At 34.0% G+C, this 25,192-nt stretch overlaps 1 protein-coding gene across 1 annotated transcript; it reads left to right on the top strand.

Annotated features, from left to right (window-relative positions):
- The first annotated feature begins 790 nt into the window (after positions 1-790).
- On the top strand, positions 791-25,116 carry pex7 (peroxisomal biogenesis factor 7). The gene is made up of 10 exons (XM_051139564.1): positions 791-1,137; positions 1,217-1,274; positions 2,746-2,896; positions 2,979-3,056; positions 3,249-3,357; positions 8,912-9,018; positions 10,790-10,903; positions 12,261-12,316; positions 17,758-17,857; positions 24,715-25,116. Exons 1-10 carry the CDS (start codon positions 1,032-1,034, stop codon positions 24,778-24,780), a joined length of 945 nt encoding a protein of 314 aa, XP_050995521.1. The 5' UTR covers positions 791-1,031; the 3' UTR covers positions 24,781-25,116.
- Positions 25,117-25,192: the final 76 nt, after the last annotated feature.

Below are 25,192 nucleotides of genomic sequence, written 5' to 3'. Positions count from 1 at the left end.
AGGGCACAGTCATTTTGACTTTTTAAGTGTTTGGTATCTGTAATATTTAGTACTCTGAAGAGGTTTGAGCACATGAAAGGGAAATTTAAGATATTTGCTTATGCATTGTCTCTAATTGCAAACCATAAAGAAAATGATTATGAACTGTCCTCCCACAAAATGTGAGGTTTAAAGTGTGATAGCATTAGATAGATAGATAGATAGATAGATAGATAGATAGATAGGTAGATAGATAGATAGATAGATAGATAGATAGATAGATAGATAGATAGATATTTTAAAAAAGTATTTGAATACCATGTAAATAATATGGTACATAAAAATGGTACATCATTTAATACCATGGTATATCAAAGTGCAATGCTAATTCCATAATTTTACCACCATAGTACCACGTTTTGTATGGAAATTACCCAGCATTATTAACATAAAATATAATTTATGAGTAGATTTTCCCCTTCATGTTTTATCTTGATGGCACTACAACGTCAAAACAGTTTAAATTGCGATGTGTCACGTCTGAAAAGACAACAAATGTCTTTAAAAGAGAAATGCTGCCATCTGGTGCGAGATCATTTTAAGCTGCATTATGTTTTTCATTTAGTCACTCGTTTTTTCCGGACTCCGTGCAACTGGCATTTTCAAAATATTTTCTGCTCTAGTTTTCGTATTAGAAAACCACATAGAGAGGAAAAAAAACAAAATATAACGATGTATTTTTGATATTATATCAAAACAATGTAGCCAATCTGCAAGATGGACGTCATCCTCATTTGACCAATCATTGCTTTGCGTTTTTGCACACTGTCAAAACACGGAAGTAAACAACTGTTATACACATGTTTTGCGCTAAATGTGTGTTTACTTGTCAAACGCGTTGATTTCTTAATGTTACGTTGTATTGATTGTTGGGAATTTGTCAAGTTTTCGCCGCTGTCGACAAATGTTTGGCGGTTATCTATCGTGAATAAATTTTTAATTGACAGTGCAATGACCTAGGCGTTATTTCTGCACCAAGTAATTTTTAGAGTATGAAGTCGTTTAAATCTCCAGGCCGTCATGGATATGCGGTGGAGATTTCACCTTTTCTGCCTTCTACCATCGCTTGTGCGTCTTCGCAGTATTATGGAATAGCAGGTAATATTTGGAATATTGCACAAACATGCATAAATAAAATGTGCATAAATGCCAATGAAAACCCTTTCCTGTCTTTTAGGATGTGGGACACTTCTTGTGTTGGAGCAGAGAGAGGCAGATGTGTCACTTGTGAGAAAGTAATTTGTTTTCTTTGAGTTCATTAAATAGAGTAGCTACAGTATATGTCAGAATCAATTTCCCACCAAAACAAGAAATTATGTTTTGCATGAGGTATGTTTTAAGACCAATATTTTGTTCCATTCTGAGATAATGTTTTTATACATTAATGAAAATCATTCTGCAAACACTACCATGTTATTTACAGTTGAAGCCAATAGTTTACGTTCACCTTACACAATCTGCAAAATGTTAATTATTTGACCAAAATAAGAGGGATCATACAAATTGCATGTTATTTTTTTTAGTACTGTTAATTCATAAACTGAATAATTAATTCACATAAAAGACGCTTGCATATAGTCCAAAAGAGGAAATAATAGTTGAATTTATAAAAATGACCCTGTTCAAAAGTTTACATACGCTTGACTCTTAATACTGTGTTGTTACCTGAATGATCCACAGCAGTTTTGTTTTTTTCGTTTTCTTTTCTTTTTTTTTTTTTTTTTTGGTGATAGTTGTTCATGAGTCCCTTGTCTGTCCTGAACAGTTGAATTGCCCACTGTTCTTCAGAAAAATCTTTCAGGTCCCACAAATCTTTTTTTGTTTTTCAGCATTTTTGTGTATTTAAACCCTTTCCAACAACAATGACTGTATGATATTGAAATCCTTCTTTTCACACTGAGGACAACTGAGGGACTCTGTATGCACAATGCATTAAGAGCTGGGGGGAATTTGAAGATCAGGGTACATGCGAGTCTTTTGTAGCTCCTGAAGGGCAGTACTAAATTAAACAAATATGATATGTAGGCAAAATAAGAAAAATGTACAGATCCTCATTCCATTCAAAAGTTTACACCCTGGTTCTTAATGCATTGTTTTTCCTTCTGAAGCATCAGTGAGTGTTTGAACCTTCTGTAATAGTTGCATATGAGTCCCTCAGTTGTCCTCAGTGTGAAAAGATGGATGTCAAAATCATTCAGTCATTGTTGGAAAGGGTTCAAATACACAAAATGCTGAAAAACGAAAGAATCTGTGGTATCTAAGGGAATTTTCTGAAACACACAAAACAGCTGTGGATCATTCAGGTGACAACACAGTATTAAGAATCAAGCGTATGTAAACTTTTGAACAGAGTAATTTTTATAAATGTAGCTATTATTTTTTCTTGTGGACTCTATGTAAACGTCTTTTAAGAAATATCTTATTTAGGTCAGTACAAAATTAAAAATAACATGCAACATTTTGTATGATCACTCTTATTTTGGTCTAATAATTAACATTGCAGATTCTGCAAGGTGTATTTAAACTTTTGACTTCAACTGTATTTATTTTATTTATTTATTTATTTATTTTTCAAGAAGCAATTAAAATATAGGAAAATTATACATTTTTAAGGCCACTGTAGATGCAGGTATGGGGAGTCAATGAGAAAGGGAGATGTGACTGATCATTAAGCAGAGGTTGACATTCTTTTTGTCTCATGAGCAGTTTTGACTGGAATGATGGGCTCTTTGATGTGACGTGGAGCGAGAACAATGAACATGTGCTGGTGACGGGAGGAGGTGATGGATCTTTGCAGATCTGGGACACGGCCAACCCGCAAGGTCTTCTGCAGGTGCTGAAAGGGCACACGCAAGAGGTGAGTTCACACTCTCTTACAACTTACAAAACAGTACATGTTCAAGCACCCTGCATTTAGCACTTAACTTCTGGCCTTATAGGTGTATTCAGTAGACTGGAGTCAGACACGGGGGGAGACCCTGGTGGTATCAGGATCATGGGACCACACGGCCAAAGTGGTAAGTGCTGTTTAAATGCAGGTGAATATATGCTGAGATTTTTTTTCTTTTAATAATGAGGCTTAGTTTAGTAAATAATATATTTCAACCAATCTTTCAAGTGCTGTTTGGATACATACTGTTACTGTTAATGTTAATGTTGTTAACTGTTGGAGTGAAATGAGTTTCATGGTTGTTCTGTTTTCCACACAGTGGGATCCGGAGCGATGTCAGCTAGTGAACTCCCTGCAGGGTCACGAGGGTGTCATCTATAGCACCATCTGGTCTCCTCATATCCCAGCATGCTTTGCTTCAGCCTCAGGTAGGAGAATGAGCTGTATCTGTCCCCCATGAAGTTTGAGAGTATGTATGCTTTAGTTCTGATACTTACTGTTGTGATGCAGATATTAGAGTAAATCACAGATAATATATAATCCAACCGTGATTAAACATGCATATGCGGAGCACGTGGTAGACCAAAACAAGGACATGGGTTTGATTCCTAAGAAACGCATGTACTGATAAAATATTTAAATATTTAAGTAGAATTTAAATATATTGAACAGGAAGTTGTGAGGAGAAGAGGGGAAAATGGGATTGTGGGGTACTATTATGTTTTTGTCATTTTTATTAGTTTGTTTTTGTGAATGTCTATATGGTTTTTATACATTTTTATTTTAGTTTTAGCTATTTTAGTACATTAAGTTAAACTAAATGAAAATGAAAATCCCAAATAAATTCACTTTTGAGGTTTTTTTAATTTGTTGCAGTTAACATTTATTCTATTTTAGATAACAAAAATTATTTTGTTTTAGTTAATTATAATAATGTTGTTGTGAAATAAGCTACATGCTTTAACACAAACTGTAAATTGTTTGTTTGTATATGTACCATATTTTGATTTTGCTCTTATGTTTGGCTTATTAAACACTTTTATTAAAATAGCAACTTACAAATTATAGTAAATACAGAAATACAGTTTGTGTTGAGACAGGTAGCACCATTTTACAGTCTCATTCCACTCAATATAACTGGCCAAGAAGAAAAAATATATATTTTTTGGTGGAAATTGAGATTGCACTATATTTTAATTTGGACTAGCAGCCAAAATATTCAACACATTAATACACTCATTCACCCCATGAGGTCAGCAGTGAGCTATTACTATCCTTTGGAGCTTACAGATGCCCTTTTATTAAACGCTTTTCTTTAATTAATTCTTTATTCTTTTGCATTGTATGTGTTTAATGTGTTAATTAAGTACAATTAAATATAAAGAAAATAGCACAAAAGTTAAAGTTAAAAGTTAATCATGCCTTGTGACATGTACATAAAATCCCTTTTTCTCAACAACAGCCACAAAAATAAATTATATATGTATATATATATATATATATATATATATATATACATAAATATGTGTGATTATTTGTGATGAATTTGAATACATATTCTGGTTTCTGTTGTAATTACATATCATTTTTTAATTGACTGAGTAGCCTTAGTTTTGTGCTGGAAAACTTTTCAAAACTACATTTATAGTACAAATTTCTGCATAATCATGATTGCATAACATTGGGTGTTTTTTAGGTTGTACTCAGAATTTACACAGTGATCTGTGTGTTTGTACTTGTGTAAGAAGGACTCACAAGGGTCTCACGAGCACACATCTCTCTCAGATGCAGCAGGGTTTGGTGACCGCATTATAGCTGTAAACACCAGGCTTTGCCATCAGAGCCGAGTTCACCAGCTCCAGACGGCTCTGCTGTGATCTTATCAGCAGCACATTGGACCTGCAGCAACCACTTACTGCTGATGTTAACTCTCAGTGCTTAAACAAATAATTCATCCAGAACTGAAAATTGTGCCATCATTTATTCGCTCTCATATCATTGAAACCCTAATGACTTTCTTTCTTCAGTGTAGCACTGAATGAGAATTGCATCTCTTTATAATGCATTTTATGCATGAACGGTGACAAGGAGTCAAGCGTTCTTCATAGTGCATCAGACAAAACCCTGAATGCATATTATGCACACATACAGCCCATCTATGGTTCCTTGAGAGATCACGTACAGGACACTCCTCAGGAGCTGTGGTAAGAATAACACGCTCCTATGCTGATGGAAGACCCTTTTCTTTTGCTATTAATGTTGACACCACGTGTGTAATGAAATGTGTCTGAAAATCAATACTAAACCCCAGCACCGTGGCAAACGCTAAATGTGATCATGGGAAAAGTGGTTTCCATGAAATGCTACCTCAGCAAAGATGTTTAAGTTATAGATATGCTGGCTTGTCTCATCACAGAAACCCCTTACAGAAGCATACAGCATGAAGCCAGCATCAGGTTTTTGCTGTCCATATTTGTGCCAACTTTTCAGAGCTTTAAATTAGTTTTAAGAGGATTGGTTGTGACTTTCTGCAAGCTTGATGTTTATAAATGACCTCTTTCATGTCTCTTCAACATACAAATGTCAAATTCCAGTTTTGTGGAAAAATATTTCACAAGTCTGACCAGTCTTTGCATGGACACTTACATCAGGTGACATGATTTAAAGGGGAAATCGGATGCAACATTCACTTTTACATTGTGTTTACATATAAATTTGTTTTAGGAGTGTGTGGACACAACCAATCTACAATGATAAAAATCCATTCACTCCTTCAATCCCCAAAAAACCTAAACAGTCTCAGTTATCATTCTGTTTAGATTTTATGACTTCATGCTGCTCAGTCTTGAATAACATTTTGCTAATAAAAGGCTTTAACCCAGACAGAATCGCAGTAGCAGAATACAGGTTGAACTACCTTTTTTCTGTATATAATGTGCTCAATAATAATGATAATAAATATAGGTCAAGCTATAGCTAGCTGACCACCAGCCTTTGAGCTAGTTTAAAATGTTTTTGATTTTTCTTTTCCTGGCCTGACCAGTTAAAAAAGTAAAAAAAAAAAAATAGGCTTTTATAAAGGTAAATAAAAATATGCAGATTTAAGTATGTAAAAGCTGACAGAACACTGAAAATATTGCTTTAGAATAAATTATTTACACCACCAAAAATCTCGGTTATGTGGTACTTTTACTGGAATATTTTGTGTGGAATATTATGTGCTGATATGAAAAGTTCTCTGTATATTGTAGTAATAAATATAATTTATGACAGTGATGAAATGTAGTTTTCTTATTATAGGTTTAGGTCTTAAATTTCATGTAAGGTGGTATTAAAAAGGTCTTAAAAAGTCTTAAATTTCATTTGTTCATATCTGTAGAAACTCTGTGCTGGTAACAGGGCACTGAATACACAAAAAAACGAAAGAGAGGGGCGGTGTGAGCAGTAGCTCATTATCATTTAAAGAGACATGCACCAAAATGGGTCGCTGTGAACAAAGCTGTTTTTGACAAGGTAAAAAGGGTGCTGTTTTACATGACCACTGAGGAATTTTTACCAAATTATTATGCAGACATTTCATGAAGACCCTAAAGAATCATATCAGCTTGTGGAAAATGGGCATATGATGTCCCCTTTAAAATAATTTAATCCCCATAGCTTGCAGGTCTTTGGTGAGATATAAAATACACTGAATTTTAAGTTAATGCTATATTATATAATATTGGTATATTTAATTGTTAATATAATAATTCTGGTAAGAAACATTGAAAAAATCAACTCATAATATCCCGTATTCTGGGTCTAAATTAAGTAGTTATATAAATATCACTAGATATAAATATCACTTAGATTTTCTTTTTTTTTTTTTTTTTTATCTGATAATGTAGTCAACGGGTCCTCTGTGCTTTGAAGAGACAATTTCAGCACCTCCCTTATCAGAGATTTCACCTCCTCCTCGCTCTATGCAGTGATAGCAGGAGCCCTGGCTTTAATGCAAGACGCTTACATGCCAACAATCTCTGTAAGAGATCTGTTCTGCAATAATTAAAATAGAAGTGCCTAGAGCGGGCCGCATATCAAAGTTACTATTAAACTTCAGCTCATTGAAATACTGACATAATTCATCTCCCTCAAAACCTTCATACGATTTTTTCTTAAATCCATAAGCTGATGCCTACTCGTTAAGTCCCTTGTTTTTTTTATATATTCTTGTCAGCTGGAGTGGTGTGCATTTGGATTTGTATAAATCATTTTCACACAGTAAATGGTGACATGGTTTTCTCTTTGTTAGGATTGTCATAATTTAAAATTTTGTTTTTATGGTATTAATTTTTATATATTACTCTGTATCTGTGACGAGTAAAATAGTCAAATCTATACTTAAAAAGCATTTGAAAAGTATTTTGAAAAAAATATGAAGGCATAGCTTCATATTACAATAAGAAGCTTAAATCTGTTAAATTTGATACACACTCCCTTTTTTCTGCTGCTGCAGTGTTTGCAGAAAATGTGACCATGCTGCAGTATATTGTGATACAAAAACACTCTGTTTAAATCTTCCTAGAGTACTTGAAAGTGTTTATGTGATAGGCTTAATTTATTGTCACTCCCTGCGGGTCGCATTTCAGAGTGGCTTTTATTTATTCCATCAGTTGCAGATCACCAAATCAATAAGGGTTACAATAGTCATTGGCACAAGTCTCCTGAGATGTAATTAAGTAAAGTAGGGCTATTCATTTAAACAACGATCTATTGGATCGTCAATAAATGGCACATACTTTGATGCCATTTTTAGGATTGAGAAACTAAGATTCATTTCTGAATTAATCTTATTTGGACTTATACATATATATATATATATATATATATATATATATATATATATATTTTAAATCCTACTAGCATATTTACTCCAGATCTGGTTTATATGCACAAGGAATAGCTAGTCTGTTGTTATTTGAGGTATCATTCATGTCCATGCCACAAATGGTGCAAGATGAGATGCATAACATCTTAGGGGGGTTTGTTCACAATAGTAATAATGATGCTTGACTTAGCACACTTTTAAGTGGCCTTTTGTAGGGATGAAAATGAATTATTCATCCTCATGTCATTCCAAATGTTTCTTCTGTGCAATGCAAAAGAAGACATTTTGAACAATGTTGATAATTAAACATTTTCAGTTCCCATTGACTTCCGTTGCATGGACAAAAAATACAATGGAAATCAATGGGAACCAAAACTGTTTGGTTCTCAACATTCTACAAAATATTTTGTTTTGTGCTCAGCAGAAGAAAGAAATGCATGCAGGTTTGGAACAACATGAGGGTGAGTAAATAATGATTGAATTTTCATTTTTGTATGAATTATCCCTTTAATTTGGGTCAGTCTGCTTTCCAGATATACATTAATATGCCTATGGTGTGTTTATGTGGTGCTCACTTAATGCGTTAAGTTTCTGAATGATATATAGATTTTCATTATCTTTTTTTTTAGATCATTCAAATTAGAATGTGCAGTTTATAGGGAACATATAAAAGTCTTCCATTAGGCTGTTAATACAAAATTGCACCATATAGAGAAACCCCCGATGACTGAGTCTTTTGCTGTTTGTGGATACTGCTAACATAGCACCTTCTGACTAAAAAGTGAATGTCTGGACCATTTACTGCTTACTCCAGAGTAGAAATGCTGTGCTTCAAGAAGAAGGTCAGATAGAAGGCGTAAAAGAGATACGACTTGAGAAATTCCCTGTAGAAATCGGTGGCCTGTGCAGCGTAGAGGACTGGCCAGCGACGGTTCCCTCAGCGCCTTGCCCTGGCTCCATTCATGCAGAGTGCAAGTGGCCCTTGAAATGACTGTTATGGATGAGAGGATTGTGCAGAGAGGGCAGACCGGGAATTTATATGAAAAATTTCGTGGCTTTTTAGAAGATTTGAAAGTCTGACATTTGAGATTTGAAGCTTATCTCTGTTGCTGTAGGGGATGGGACACTGCGAGTGTGGGACGTTAAGGCGGGATCATGCAGGCTGGCCGTCCCAGCACACAGGGCTGAAATCCTCAGCTGTGATTGGTGCAAATATGACCAGGTGAGTATTTCCTCTATTCAGTTCATGAATACTGAATTTGAATTTCATAACATACTTTCTGATACAGTAGATTTTTAAGTGTTACTGTACTGAAATTTCTCAGAGCACATAAAGGGATGGTTCACCCAAAAATGAAAATTCTGTCATTAATTACTCACTTGGGTTAACTGTCCATCTTATATTTTTGTTGAAACATTTTTTTTTAGGATTTTTTAGATAAATGGAAAGAACATCAAATGTTAAAAAAAATTTGTAACGTTACAAATGTCTTTACTGTCATTTTCATTAATATGGTGTGTCCTTAATTAAAAAAAGTATTCATTTATTAAAAATATACAGTTGAGGTCAAAAGTTTACATACACCTTGCAGAATCTGCAAAATGTTATATATTTTACCAAAGTTAAAGGGAGCATGCAAATTGCATGTTATTTTTTATTTAGTATTGATCTGAATATATTTCATATAAAAGACGTTTACATATACATATTTTACATTACATATTTTCACAAGAGAAAATAGTTCAATTCATAAAAATGACCCTTTTCAAAAGTTTACATACACTTGATTCTTAATACTGTGTTCTTACCTGAATGATCCACGGCTGCATTTTTTTTGTTTAGTGATAGTTGTTCCTGAGTCTCTTCTTTGTCCTGAACAGTTAAACTGCCTGCTGTTCTTAAGAAAAATCCTTCAGGTATCACAAAATCTTTGGTTTTTCAGCATTTTTGTGTATTTGAACTCTTTTCAAACAATGACTTTGATTTTGAGATCCATCTTTTCACATTAAGAACAACTGAGGGACTCATCCGAACACAATGCATTGGGTCAAAAAACATTTTGAATTTGAAGATCAGGGTCTTCTGAGAAACTTTCTTCTGTAGCTTCTCAAGGGCAGTACTAAATGAAGAAAAAATATTATATTTAGGCAAAATAAGAAAAATATACACATCTTCATTCTGTTCAGTAGCTTACACCCCTGGCTCTTAATTAATTGTTTTTCCTTCTGGAGCATCAGTGAGTGTTTGAACCTTCTGTAATAGTTGAATATGAGTCCCTCAGTTGTCCTCAGTGTGAAAAGATGGATCTCAAAATCATACAGTCATTGTTGGAAAGGGTTCAATACACAAAAATGCTGAAAAACCAAAGATTTTGTGGGACCACCTGAAGGATATTTCTGAAGATCAGCAGGCAGTTTAACTGTTCAGGACAAGCAGTGGACTCATGAACAACTATCACTAAACAACAACAACAAAAAAAAAACACAGCTGTGGATCACTCAGGTAACAACACAGTAGTAAGAATCAAGTGTTTGTGAACTTTTGAACAGGGTCATTTTTATAAATTCAGCTATTATTTTTTCTTGTGGACTATATGTAAACATCTTTTATGTGAACTATCTTATTCAGGTCAGTACTAAATAAAAAAAATATCATGCATTTTGTATGATCTCTCTTGGTAAAATAATTTTGCAGATTCTACAAGGTGTATGTAAACTTGTGACCTTACTACCTCTGAACTGATAGTGTACTGATAAACTGATAAAAAATGTGAAATGTTATTTATTTCTGAGATAAGGGTATACCTCTCACTAAAGTAAGCATGTAACATAGTTCCATGTGTCTTGAGAGTCAAGTGACCCACAATCTAGCATACTGTCTGCTCCACATATTATTAAACTAGTATGTGGTATAAAAAATTTTTTAATTATGTAACAGGATCTGAAATGACAGAATAGATGGTGGACAAAACTGTTTCCTTTCATGTTCTCAGAATGTTCTGGTCACTGGATCCGTGGACTGCAGTCTGCGAGTTTGGGACCTACGTAATGTCCGACATCCTCTAGCTCAAATGATGGGCCATTCCTACGCTATCCGCAGAGTAAAGGTATTGTAGTCTAATGACCATGCAAACAATGTGCAAAGAGGGTCATCATATGTGACCCTGGACAACAAAACCAGTCTTAAGTAGCACGGGTATATTTTTAGCAGTAGCCAAAAATACATTGTATAGGTCAAAATTATAAATATTTCTTTTATGCATTCATTAGGATATTTAGTAAAGATCATGTTCCATGAAGATGTTTTGTAAATTTCCTACTGTAAATGTATCAAAACGTAATTTTTTTATTAGTTATATTCATTGCTAAGAACTTCATTTGGACAACTTTTTTTCAATATTTCGATTTTGTTGCACCCTCAGTTTCCAGATTTTGAAATAGATTTTGAAATTCTATCTCGGCCAAATATTATATAAAAAAAAATCGACCCTTATGATTAGTTTTGTGGTCCAGGCTCACATATAACAGTTTGAAATACTGAGTTGGATGAAGGGTAAAGACTACAGCTGCCATTTAGTGTCACATTAGTTTGTTCATTGCTTTGACTTCAATTAACTTAACAAGTCTGTTGAACATTAATGAGGCATGCAGAACCGTCTGTCTGTGTGAAACTCACAGCGTGTTTCCGTACTGTATGTGACAGCTATGGATTTTCGTATATAAACAGATATTCTTTAGTGATCTGTTAAATTGAGTTGGAGAAAATGTGAGCACTTGAGTGTCCAAACACTTAGCAATTATGTAGATTACAGAAATCAGTGCACTTGACCAGTCCACTGTCAAACCTGTGTCCAAAACATCCACTAATACTCTGATTTTATGCTACACAAGGAAGCTTGGATCTCCAAACGGAGCTATGGGAATCAAACCCGCTCTGGCAGGGTCAGGGTGAAATCACAAGATGTTTTAAGTTAATGGTTTTGCTCTCAGCTTTTAGATAATGTTGAAAAAACAGAATGTGTGAAATAAGGAGCTATGAACAGTTTATTGCACTGGGAGTACAGGAGGGCTGTGAAGCATGAGATTGTGTGTTCCTTAATGTAATGTCAAATAGCTTTGAAATGAACACTGTTTATTTGTATTATATGATTATTATGTCATCTTATACTGTATCAGTATGTTGTCTTTCTCATTTACTGTTTTATAAAAACTCTTCCTGTAGAGTCAGGAAATAAAGTAAAATTTGGACACTTTTAAATTGTTTTTTTGCTGTTTATACTATCTTCTAAAATAATGAAAAGGATTTGGACCACATTCAGCTGAAGTGTAAATATAGCCTATATGCAAGGTCCTGTTTTAAAGCAGTGTTCACTGATAAAGATGTCAGCATGTGCATCAATTGATTTTTATTTCTCCAGCAGCCACTATATATTAATTCCTCTTTTATGTGTTTGTCATTTCTAGTTCTGCCCATTTTACAAGACCGTTCTAGCATCCTGCTCATACGATTTCACAGTCAGGTAAGCCACGTTTTTGACCACATTTGTGTCACATTTAATCATCGAAGATTAAATTATAAGCTAAAATCAAATTAAACAATATCACATGAGCAGTGCTGACCTTCTTGAATATCAAAACAACAGCACGATTACAGGATGTGTTGTTTCTTTTATACTGTTCTATAAATAAGAAGTTAATCAAATTAAGTTGGGGGAGTGGAACTAACTGTCGTATCATAAGTTGTGTGGGAATGGTCTTCCATCAAAGAAATTTCACATTTCTTAAGACCTTTTGCACATTTTTCCTCTGCATTGTCCAAATGTACTCATCCATGTTGAGGGCATGATGATCTTTCTTAGTGACCTTTGGTTGATTGGTGAAGTCTGCATTGCTGGAGCGTTACCAGAAGAACTGATGCTTTTGCCATCAAGTGGGGTTGTAAAACCCATTGATCTAATTTCAGGGTAGACTGGTTTATTTCCTTGTGCGGCGAATGCGTTCTGTTAGAGCATGGTTGTGTTTTTATTGAGCGTGGAGCTCATTTTTGCGTTGGGGAAATAATCTTTAATAGGGCCGACAAGGACATATCAGCAAAAATCACAGTAGTAAAGCAAAGGACAATTTTTTGGCTTTATTTTTTTCCAAGTTTCCTGCCTAGCTGCTGTCATTTGTGAAAGAAGCCATATTTTTTTTTTATAGATTTTATGCAAATTAACTCTTGAAGTCTTAACAAACCTTTAATTGTGATTAATTACTCACCCTCATGTCATTTTAAATTCATAAGAACACAAATTAAGATATTTTGGATGAAATCCAAGAGCTTTCTGACCCTGCATAGACAGCAATGCAACTGACACATTCGTTAAAATAGTCCATGTGACATCAGTGGTTCAACCTTAATTTTATGAAGGTGCAAGAATGCTTTTTGTGCGCAAAGAAAAACAAAAATAACAATTTTATTCAACTACTTCTTCATGTTAGTCTTTGACGCACATTCACAAGAGTGCCACGACACATGCCTTGAATGTGGTAGTTGCAAACAGGTCAAATGGGAGCCCTGTTATAATTGATATAGGGATGGATAGTTGTTTTGCTTAAAGAGTGACAACAGGTCAATGCCTTGGCAGTTGGAGAAAGATTAGTTCTTTATCAGGGTTGACAAGCTTTTAAAATGGGAATTGACTCCCATATTGAGCAGTGGTTGCCACAAGTGGTCTTATTAGAGGTGAGTTTGATTTTCCTTCCCACGCTGCTTGTCACCTCATTGTTTAGACGTTATCTGTTTATCTAAGCCTGGAGGCGTTTGTCACTAAATGCGCCAGCCAATCAGTACTTGGATAAACAATGTGAATTTGTGTAATACGATAAACCCTATAAAAACAAAAGAAACATGTATTATACTTTTAGAAAGCTAATGTTGTGATAATAATAAGAGTGTATGTGTGTATTTTTATATTATAATTTTTTACAAATATTTTTATTTGCAGTCAAAATTTTAGGAGCGCCTTCTAATCAATAATCAGAAAATCTGAACAAAAATTTGCCTTCCCATCACAAGGTGATATTTGACTGCTTAAAGTGATTTACAGGGGAATTTTGTTTTTACTTTTGTAATGGCATTTTTCTAACTTCTTTAAAAGTATGTCATCTTTTATGTCGGATTTTTTTAAAAATTATATTTTATAAACTTTTTCAAATTTCTAATTAAAACAACAGAATAAGAATAAGTTACCAACCACATGAAAAAAAATAATTTGTAATACAGAGTTGAGACAGAAAACACAAAAGTGGCTTGTGGGTGTATTTTCATGTTTAATGAGGCTCAGAGGTGGCATGGGTGCAATCTAATTCATAAATTTACGTTGAGATTAATGTTTAAAATATAAAATTTTGAATATAGAAATATTAAATGATTTAAATAACTGAAAAGATACTTTAAAATTAAACTAAAACTGTCTGTAGGTGGCGGCAAGTCACCGATTTAATTACTGAATCATTCATTCATTTGATTCGTTCAAACAGCTGGTTCATTTAAGAATAAAGCAAGTGACTGTCTTTATTAATGGGAAACTGAATCATTGACTCACTAGATTCGTTTAAAAACGCACGTTCATTCAAACCATTTTTGATGACTTAAATAGAGCAAAATCAGGCAATAGTGTTATGGTCAGACAATGTAAGTCACTTAAACTTCTTGTTTAACATTTGTATTAAATGAATATCTAATTTACAAACTCCCTTAAAAATCATTAAAAGCTGTCACTCATCTTAGTTCATTGCAATCTCACAAAGTTTCATTATAATCAGTGAATCTCTTATTTACACTTTGTCTATGAAAGGATTTATGTCTGTGATACATTACTCAACACGCAGAAACCTTTGACGGTCCTCTTAGCACAAACAAAACTATGCTGATCAGGTCAGTCGCACTGATGCTTCTAAATATTTTCTCATAGTCACACACAGTATTTTTAAGTCGCAAATGCGCCTGAAATGGTCGCTCTGTGGAGCCCTGTGACTAAAAGCTGTGGGCGTGTCCTACTTTATGCAAATGAGTAGAGACACATTGTGACAACAATGAAGGAGAGTGAAGGCAATGTGCAATTTCCAATCAAAATAATGCAGTTTATATATAATATAATGTAATGCATTTTATACACAAAGAATGATATCTCATTTTTAAACCGCAATGCATCTCATTCATAATCAGATTTTTTTTATATGTCAGAAGTGCCTATGGAGTGCATAATATTCCTGCACCTTAGTAATCCTATGAGAAGTTATTTTTTATATTTGTTCAACTTTCAGTTTGCTGTCTTTCTCTCAGTTCATTTCGCATAAATTATAGCCAGTTAGCTTTAGAACTCGTATTTGTGGTTTTGCTTTCATAGAAATCAGTTCTATTGATTACAGGAAATTTGCTGTTTGAACAGGACAAGACAGATTAAGGTGCTATCTAATTAGTTTTACCTTCAGAGTAAACTGCGATAATGCAAACCGTGAGGTAATTACCAGAAATTATCTCCACAGGAAGAACGGATCAATGTGAACCTTTTTTGTTCCCTCTGCGGTAAAGGGAAAATGGTGTTTATTTAAATACAAAGGATTTACGTTCAAAAGAACATGTGAGCCACCTGCTACCACACACACACACACACATGTGTAAGTAACTGTTTACTTAACCCACTCTATGCAGTCGTTCTTTCAGATCTGTCAGGTCTCGTTTACAGCAGATAAGGTTTCCTCTTTCATACATAACAGCTGGCTTTTCTGAGTTGCTATGACGGCACGTACATAGTAGCACTGAGTGCGGTAAAGAAAGAAAATTACGTCTTTATGTGTTATTTAACAACTAATTAGACAGGGAAATTGATTTTTCTGTATTGTTCTTTGTGTAAGGAGAGCTTATTCTTTTCATTCTTTATTTCAACAATGACAGGTTGTTTAGGTTGATGCATTGCTTTAAATGAAGTATGACAGATATGAGTGGTGCTATTAGTTGTGATTGTAATCTCATAAAATACACTACCAGTCAAAAGACATTAAAAGATTTTTAATGTTTTTAAAGAAGCTCACCAAGCCTGTATTTATTTGATCCAAAGCACAGCAAAAATAGTAAAAAATGTGAAATATTTTTGCTATTTAATATAACTGTTTTCTACTTAAATATATTTTATTCCTGTAATTTTTAGTTGATTTTTTTTTTAGCATCATTACTCCAGTCACATGATCCTTCAGAAATCATTCTAATATTCTGATTTGCTGCTCAAAAACCTTTCTTATTATTATTATTATGTTGAAAACAGCTGAGTAGAATTTCATTAGAATGTTTTCTGTAGGATCATATGACACTGAAGACTGGAGTAATGATGCTGAAAATGTAGCTTTGATCACAGGAATAAATTACATTTTAAAACATATTTAGTTATTTAAAATAGTAAAAATATTTCACATATTACTGCTTTTGCTGTACTTTTTTAAAATATTAAAAATCTTACTGTTCAAAAACTTTTGACTGGCAGTGTACATACACGAATTGTGGACTGCATACATCAATTTTTTTGATTAGTCGACTAATCTATTGATTATTTCTCAACTAATCTATTTATTATTTTCTTTTCAGTTGATGAATTCTTTAGTTAAACTATCAATAAATAATAACAGTAACTTCTGCTATTAATCTTTTAATATTTTATTCAAATGGTTTCTCATAATTAATACTTTACAAAAAATAAATAATAGTAATAACAACAACACAAAGAAAGAAAGAAAATAATAACAATAAATAAAGAAAAAATAACAAGCAAAAAGAAAGAAATAACAATAAATAATTAATAAAAAAAATAAAAATGAAAGAAAAAGAAAATAACCAAATAAAAAATTAGAAGAAGAAAAGAAAGAAAAAGAAAAATAATAAAAATAAATAATTAATAAAAAAGAAAAAAGGAAAGAAAAAGAAATGCAAGTAAGCAAGAAAGAAATAATAACAAGAAAGAAAGAAAGAAAAAAATTACAGGTCAGTGATACAATGATTGAAATGTTTTATTTATTCAGCAGATTAAAAAAAGATATCTGTTTGAATTCATATCTGTATGAATGAACCAAGCCAATATCATGAAAGTGCGTATAAATAGTATGACAAATAAAAACAAAACTCGTGGTACTTATACGCAAAAATTGACTTTGGCGTGTATATGCTACGCGATGGGTTGGATTAGGCAGTTTTTGTCTTTATTTGGCGTACTATTTATACGCATTTTCAGACCGGGCTCATTCACAACTGCATTCAGGACACTTGAGGGACAGAATCAAAAATGGCGTCATAACACCGGCAATTTTTATCAAAGTTGACAGTCTGTTTTTAAATAAATGAGGCCAGTCGAGGCTTGTCCAATCCATCACACAGTTAAACAACTAACAATGACTGAATAACTAAAATGCTTTGTTAGCGAGTGCAGAGAGCGCATTTGGAGCGCTTTTTTCTCTTTTTCTGCACTGGTTGTTGGCAAAAGTCGTGCAAGTCTAGTAATTTGGCACAAGCTTGTCTTAATACATTGGTTCTGCACCATTTTTACTGAATGAGTGATGTTTGGTGCCCTGTTTTACTGCCCTCTAAACCTTTAACACATACCCACCATATCAACGCCATGTTGGTGATTTATTTCAGCATCTCTTTCTAAAGACATCCACACCCTGAGCAGCTGTCGTCCTACTGAGCTTATAAATAATATCCTTCACTTCTGCTCTATGGCAATGTTAGTATTAATGCCTGCCTAATGTTTTTTTTTCCTATAGACAGGGAGGTTTTTTTTCGGAGAGGTGATTTAATTACATTTGCTGAATGGATCAGTCGGGGCCTGGTGAGCCAGGGCTGCATCAGGGCTTTGAGCCTCTGCCCCGTCAGAAAAGACAAATGGCCGTTCAATTAGCATGATTGCCTTCTGCTGCTCTGCGTCCACAGATTCTGGGATTACTCCAAGAACCAGACGCTGCTGGAGATGCTGGAGCACCACTCAGAGTTCGTGTGTGGCCTGGATTTCAACCTGCACATCCCTAACCAGGTAATCTCAGAAAAACACACTGCTGTAGGTCACACCTATTGACTATGGGCTTGTTAAAGGAGAAGTCCATTTCCAGAACAACAATTTACAAATGGTTCACTCACCCACTTGTCATCTAAGATGTTCATGTCTTTCAGTCGTAAAGAAATTATGTTTTTTGAGGAAAGCATTTCAGGATTTTTCTCCATATAATGGACTGCATTGGTGCCCCGATTTTGAACTTCCAAAATGTAGTTTAAATGCAGCTTCAAAGGGCTCTAAATGATCCCAGCCGAGGAAGAAGGGTCTTATCTAGCGAAACAATCGGTCATTTTTTTCGAAAAATAAAATTAGTATACTTTTTAAGCACAAAAGCTTGTGTAGCGCAGGCTCTGGGATGCGCATCCACGATGCTACGAATTAGTAATGGGTCGTTCTTGAACGATTCTTTCATTTTGAACGAATCTTCAATGTGACTCGGGAAGAACAAGTCATCTCGGGGAGTGATTCGTTTAGTCGGACATGTGCAACATCCTATTAGGTTCTGTACTGGAACTAGTTCACCTGTTTCGGGTCTTTTGGTTTTTCGAGTCGTTTGTTCATCTTATGGGGCTGTCACATGATGAACGAACGACTCAAACCAGAAAACTTGTCAGATAAGAAGTCAGGTGAGCTAATCATAGACTAAAGACCCAGGTAAACAATGAATTAGTCTTTTCTGTTTCTTATAGCATTATAGTTTTTTCTTGTTTGTAGTGTGATCAACGTTTGTGTAAGCAGTAGATGTGTTAGGGAAGTAACACATTTTAATTATATTTTGCTAAAATGAACAAAATGACTCGACAAAAGATTGATTCATTTTACTGAGTGAGACTCAAAGGTCCGAGTCGGACTTCTCCTTTAAGTGATGACGTAATGCGTCCAACAAACTCACCAACGAACACTGTTTCTGGGTCCAAACCCCAACTGTTTCACTTGAGAATACTCAAGCAGCTGTTTATGAGCACTGTTTATTCATATTGAACATTTAAGCTAAACGTTTTTTAAATTTACGGTGTACACTACAGTCTCCGTGCTCACGGCGTCCCAAACACAAATAATTTAATCAATAGCTGAATGTAAAGAATGTTCTGCCAAATCCTTCCACGTTCTCCCATGCAGTACTTTCAATGAGAGGCAAAAAGGAAATTATTATCAGGAGAAAACAATGTAGTAGCTTTCAATAGCACAGCAGAAAATAACTCCAAGCCGCCCTTTTATTTAAGTACAGCTGGTGTTATTCGGGAGTATTTAGGCAGAATGTTTTAATAGCTAGCGACTGTTGACTTTAGTAGTCAAAATAGCACATTTTAATAAATAAAAAATATGCTATGTGCATTTTAAAGTTGATAACCCAAATTAAAAGTTTTCCTTTAGTTTTAAAGTGATTCATTGAAACTGAAAGATTGAACTGATTCACAGAAATGAATTCAGTTGGAGTAATAAATCAGTTCAAAACTGTCCATTTCAGTCAGTATAATCAAGATACCATACATGTAGTTTTTATTCATTTTAATTTAATTAATTAATTAAATTAGTTAAAATTACTTACTATTTTTAATTAGTTTTATATATATATATATATATATATATTTCATTTTAATTTTAATTAAAGTTTTAGTAATTTTGTTGAGTGTCTTTGTCATTCTTATTTTAATTAGTTTAATATGTCTATATAGTTTTCATTATAATTTTTTTTTTTTTTTTTTTTTTTTTATTTTTTAGTTTTTAATTATTTCAGTAGACTATATTAAGTTAAACTGGCCATTTGAGTCAGTATCATCAATGTACTATGCCTATAATTATTGATTAATTTTTATTTCATTAATTAATTAAATTAGTTAATGTTTTTTTTTTTTTTTCTGTTAATCTGTTTGAACTAATATTTTTTTATAGTTTTTGTGTTATTTAACAGTAATAACCCTGCAGTGATTTATTTAAAAAAAATGGTAAAATAATAAAATTGCTGATAATTAACATGTTTTATTTTATTTATAGTTTAGTTAAGCTTTTTAATTTTATTTATTTATTTATTTATTTATTAACCTTTTTTTAGTTGTAGTAGTTCAATCTCAATCCTTAATTGTGTATATGAAATGAAGGTTAAAAACAACCTTTTTAGTTTGAAATCACCATTTTTTAAAGCAATTTCAAAGCAAATACATAAATATAAGTTACATATCAAATATTGCCAAAATGCTGAAGAAATTGTGCTATGCTATATCATCCAGTCTTACATCTGTGATTTTTTTTTTTTTTTTTTTTTTTTTTTTTTTGATAGTAGCTACATTTTAATGTAATGTTCTGGATGGACCAGTGACTCTTAATTAAGAAACGTCAATCAGTATAACCATGACACCATCTGCAGCTATTAATTTCTGTTAACCCTCACTGTACGGCCTGGTCTGTTGACCTCACTTCACCTCTGATGTCTATCTGTTGCTCAAAACAGTCATCTGCAGAAAGGTGGTGTGCCTTGTTCGTAGAGTGTGTACAAGGAATCAGTCACGTACAGTACCAGAGCACTCAGCTCATTGAGATGTGGGCCGCGGTCCTCAGGGGAGCCGGTCCTGTCTGACGCCAGCACTCACAGTGATGAAGAAAAGTCAGAGCAGTCAATGAACCATCACTGAGCTGACAGGAAACGTCTGCAGCAAACCCTCCTCCGCTCCATTGTGCCACCGTGCCATTTTTCTGAGATGTAACTCTGAATACCCTGCAACCTATAGGTCACCTTAGGCCTTGAAGGCCTGGGAATATAAATCTCTTCTTTTATGACTGTTTACATGGAGCATGATTAATTTGATTTTATTTCAATGAATTCATTTAATGCAGTCAAGGGACATAAGTTATGATTTAATATAATGAAGTACGTACTGGAAAGTAAGCTGTTGCATACACGGCCGTTTAAAAGTTCGGGATCAGTAAGATTTTTGATGGTTTTTAAAAAAGGCTCACAAAGGCTGCAATTATTTGATCAAAAATACAGGAAAAACTGTAATATTGTGAAATATTAGTACAATTTTAAAAAATATACTTTAAAATTTAATTTATTAAGGCAAAACTGAATTTTCAGCAGTCATTTATCCAGTGTCACATGATTCTTCAAAAATCATTATAATATGCTGATGTATTGTCAATGTTGGAAACAGCTGTGCTGCTTAACATTTTGTTCAGAACCTGTAATACGTTTTTTAGGATTCTTTGATGAATAAAATGTTAAAAATAGTTTTTACTATCACTTTTTATCAATTTAACACATCCTTGCTGAATAAAAGTATTAATTTCTATCAGAAAAAGAAAGAAAAAAATTACTGACACCAAATTATTGAACAGTATTGTATTCTAGTACAGTATTCCAAAAAATGTTAAGCAACACAACTGCTTCCAACATTGATAATAAATTAGCATATTAGAATGATTTCTAAAAAATCATGTGACACTGAAGATTACTCAATGGCTGATGAAAAATCAGCCTTGCATCACAGGAATAAATTATATTTTAATGTATATTAAAATAGAAGACTTATTTTAAATTGCAATAATATTTCATATTTTTTCTGTATTTTCAATCAAATAAAATGCACCCTTGATGAGCATTTCAAAAGTATTTAAAAAAAATTAAAATATAATTTTTAAAAAATAAACAAAATATTTAATACATTAAAAATATTTGTTTGACTTTTGATTAAGTCTGAGTTTTGAATTATATATAATAAAATCCACTGTTTTTTATTTAAAATTAATAAGTATACTTAAGTATATTTAATTACTTAATTTGATATTATTCATTTGATATTGTTAAATATAATATAATTAAATAGTGTTTCATCACTATTCAGTGGTTTAAGCTTCAAACACATTAGATTCCTTCTTCCATTGTCAAAGCATCCTGTTTTTTTGCCTCAAGTTATTTATATTGTTTGCAGGGTATAATGACTCCATTCAACTTTTTCAAGGCTTTGCCATTACCTTCTCATCTCATTTTGATCATGTAAAGTCTCCTGTCAATCTGAATGCAAATTTAGAAAGCTTTTAAGTTCACTTAGATGCCTATAGCCCTTTTCAGAGTATCTTGTCTCTTACAAGACGTGATGCGTCTCTTACACGAACAGTGCGCAACCAGAAAAAATCTAAAAAAATGGACTGCAGTGTGTCAGAGCCAAATTGCAGGATTGGAAAAATAATGCATGTATGGATTCGCTCTTATTGTTAGTTCCGCATGAGGCGTAAGTGCAGCTGTTGGCAGGCTGCAGGTGGTGTGGGTTGTTCCTGCAAGGCAAGGGCAAGAACTGTGAAGAGCTTTTTCTACCGCAGTCTCTCTGTTTGCTGCCAAACGCACACACATACACACCTTGTGCTGCTCGTGCTTGCTGTCAAGGCCAGTATTCAAGCCCACAACTCATCCCTAGCCATTGTTAAATACACATTTTAGAGTCAAGGGGGATCAAACACAACCAGTGTCATTTATTGTCTAAGTGGGTTTGACTATTGGTCGATTTTGACTGTTCCTAACAGCCGATATAACAGTTTCAAAACACATTCCCAATGAAAAATCGCTCTTCTTCACTCTTCGGTTTGATAGATCACCTCCGCTCAGATTTGCGCACATACTGAACATCTGTACAGTCATTATGCCTTTGAACAAAGTGAAGCCTTCAAATGCGGTAATTATACTGTAACCGGTTGTTGAGGAAAAAGCCCAGCTACACCCACAGCAGGTGATACATCATACCTTTACACTTTTTGACAAGACGCTTTAAAAGAGGACGTGTATTCTGTGTTCTTAACAGACATTGGGTTTTTTTGGATGAGCAGAGCGGAGCTCCGAATCACATTCTTGCTCTCTTGCCTCCAGTTATATTGAACATTTTGTGTTATCAGCTGACCACCCATTCACTCCGTGCTTTTGCTCTCTGCATCTGTTTCTTCTGCACTGTCGCCCACTCTCTGGCACTCAGTCTCTGTTGTAGATTTTGCAGTCAAGTAATTAATGAAGGACTTTTTCTCCCTCAATGGGTGAGTCAGAGGCTTTCTGCTGGAGCGCTCTGGAGTAATGAGGTACAGAGAAAAGGACTGCAATAAAGAGGAGTGGAACAACACTATATCACTTTCACATTGAGTTTTGTCTGTTAGGACAAACTGTGCCTTTGAAATTCTGTTAATAGGAGTATGGACATAAAGGACGTGTGTATAGTCCATATAAATATTTTATTCTGAAGTAATTGTATTGTTTAAGTCAAGCAAAGGTGGAGGCTTTTTATGTGAGGGAGTTTAAAAAAAAATACTAAAATGTCACGTTTTAATGTTATTTGCCATTTCTATGTAATTAAATGTGAAATTCACTAGAAATTTCTGAGTGAAAATTTTTTCGACACCGCAATATACCAGTTCCAGGGGGCTTTTCCTCCGAGGAGGCAAGGGAGGCAATGTCTCCTCAAATAACTGGACAAGAAAAAAAACGTAGTGCAACAATAAAACAATGCCGATATTACAAAATGTAACATTAAAAAGTGTATAAATCATTCATTTTTATAAATACACATTTTTCAACAGTGACGCAATGTTTTGAGGCCACGATAATCGTGTAGTGAAAAATGTGATATCGTGACAGCCCTAGTTGTGATTTAATATCTTATGCATCAGTTTTCTTTAATTGCTAATGTGAGCTTTTTACAGCACAGACTGCAAAAAATTAAGCATTGCTTGGTAAGTGGTCAACAAAGTATTGATAGTTGTTTAAATATTGTCACACAATTGAGGTTAGAAGTTTGTCCACAAGAGAAAAAAATTGTTGATAAAATAATTAACATATTTAATGATTCTGAAATGGGGGTGTAAATTTTTGACCTCAGCTGTGCTAACAGTGGTCTGAATTTTTCATTGATTGTAAACTATTAGATACCTTTCAATCAAAGTTATCTGACATTATCAAGATGAATTGGTTCTGACACAGTTTAACTCTAACAGTTTAGTTCTCATATTTTATTAGCATTTTCTAAACGATAGCAAATAAACTGTGATAATGTGAAAAATGTAGAAGGTGTCTGAATACATTTTGGTTTGACTGTAATTGCACTTAGAAATATATGCATAAATATTAATCATTATATATTAATGTTATGTCACCATATTCAGTGTGTCTTGAAGGAAAACAAAACAGAAGTTCATTGTTAAGTGTACATGGTACAGTAGCAATTTAATATGCTCTTGTAGGCAAAAGGAGATGGATAAAAAAGTCTTTGAAGCAGCATCAAAAGAAACAAACAGTTCATTGGCTGAACATCAATTTTGTGCATTTCAGTAAAGCAGCACATGCATAAAAATCTCTTTGTTTTCCAATATCGAGGGTGCTCTCTCAGCACTGCTGGAGTCAGTGTTGCCAAGTCTGCAGTTTTTCCACGGAATTGGGCTACTTTCATACTGTTGCCAAGGGTTGTTATATACAATATAATAACATACCTTGTCAATAACGTGTATTTTACCCCCTGGAACACGTTTTTTACCGGGGGCCCCCCCTTTTGAAACGTGATTGGGCTACTTTTGGGCCACTTTTGAGTAGCAATTGGGCGGGCTTTGTTGTGAAAAACCTGGCAACCCTGGCTGGAGTGAAACCAGTGGGAATTCTTTTTTTCCTTTTTGGATTCTTTTTTTCTGTTACCCTTGTGGTGACAATTGTGTTGTGGTGAATATGACTCTTTTAAATTGATGCGCTTGGTATCATTATTAGCATCCAATTAAAGACACAAAGCTGTTAATGTCCTAAGCTACTTATCACATTTTTCTGCCTCAATTACATGGATGCAGTTTTAATCGTGTGACTGTGGCCTTTTTCACAGGTTGTGGACTGCTCTTGGGATGAGACTGTAAAAGTCTTTACCCCTTCATGCCTGACCGCTCTATAAGAGGTTGGTGTACCACAAGAAGACGCCGGTGCAGAGTTTGCCAAGATTTCACTGCGGTTTTCCTAATGACACCATTAAAGGAGAACCCATGGGACGCATCAGGAACATTGCATCGGGAGCACGGTACAGAAGACGGGGAATCTCATGCTGTCACTGAGTGTAAAACTGAGTGTGATGTTATTATAGTGTAAAATCAAACTAAAAGCGAGTTTACCTTAAGCAGTGAGTGCCTTGTTGTCTGCAGTTCACTGGTGGATTATGTAGTATGTATAATTTGTTGTTGCTTAATGGTTTGTTAAACTGATATTAATAAATCAGTGCAATCTGTCATTCTCAGTTGGTGTTAAATCTTATCTTCAAAGTCAAATCCTGAGCCTTTCTTTTAATCTATTTAATATGCCCTCCCACACAG

This window comes from Labeo rohita, chromosome 20 (assembly GCF_022985175.1).
Source record: "Labeo rohita strain BAU-BD-2019 chromosome 20, IGBB_LRoh.1.0, whole genome shotgun sequence".
Classification (NCBI taxonomy): domain Eukaryota; kingdom Metazoa; phylum Chordata; class Actinopteri; order Cypriniformes; family Cyprinidae; genus Labeo; species Labeo rohita.
Note: the sequence above shows the minus strand (reverse complement) of the source record. Positions and strands in the feature narration are given on the sequence as shown.

What these genes read in the sequence shown, in the direction of transcription:
- pex7 (XM_051139564.1), top strand. Translation starts at nt 1,032, where the DNA reads ATGAAGTCGTTTAAATCTCCAGGCCGTCATGGATATGCGGTGGAGATT. An exon ending in GGGACCACACGGCCAAAGTG is followed by an intron (nt 3,057 to 3,248) that starts GTAAGTGCTGTT and finishes TTTTCCACACAG; the next exon opens with TGGGATCCGGAGCGATGTCA. An exon ending in ACCTGCACATCCCTAACCAG is followed by an intron (nt 17,858 to 24,714) that starts GTAATCTCAGAA and finishes CCTTTTTCACAG; the next exon opens with GTTGTGGACTGCTCTTGGGA.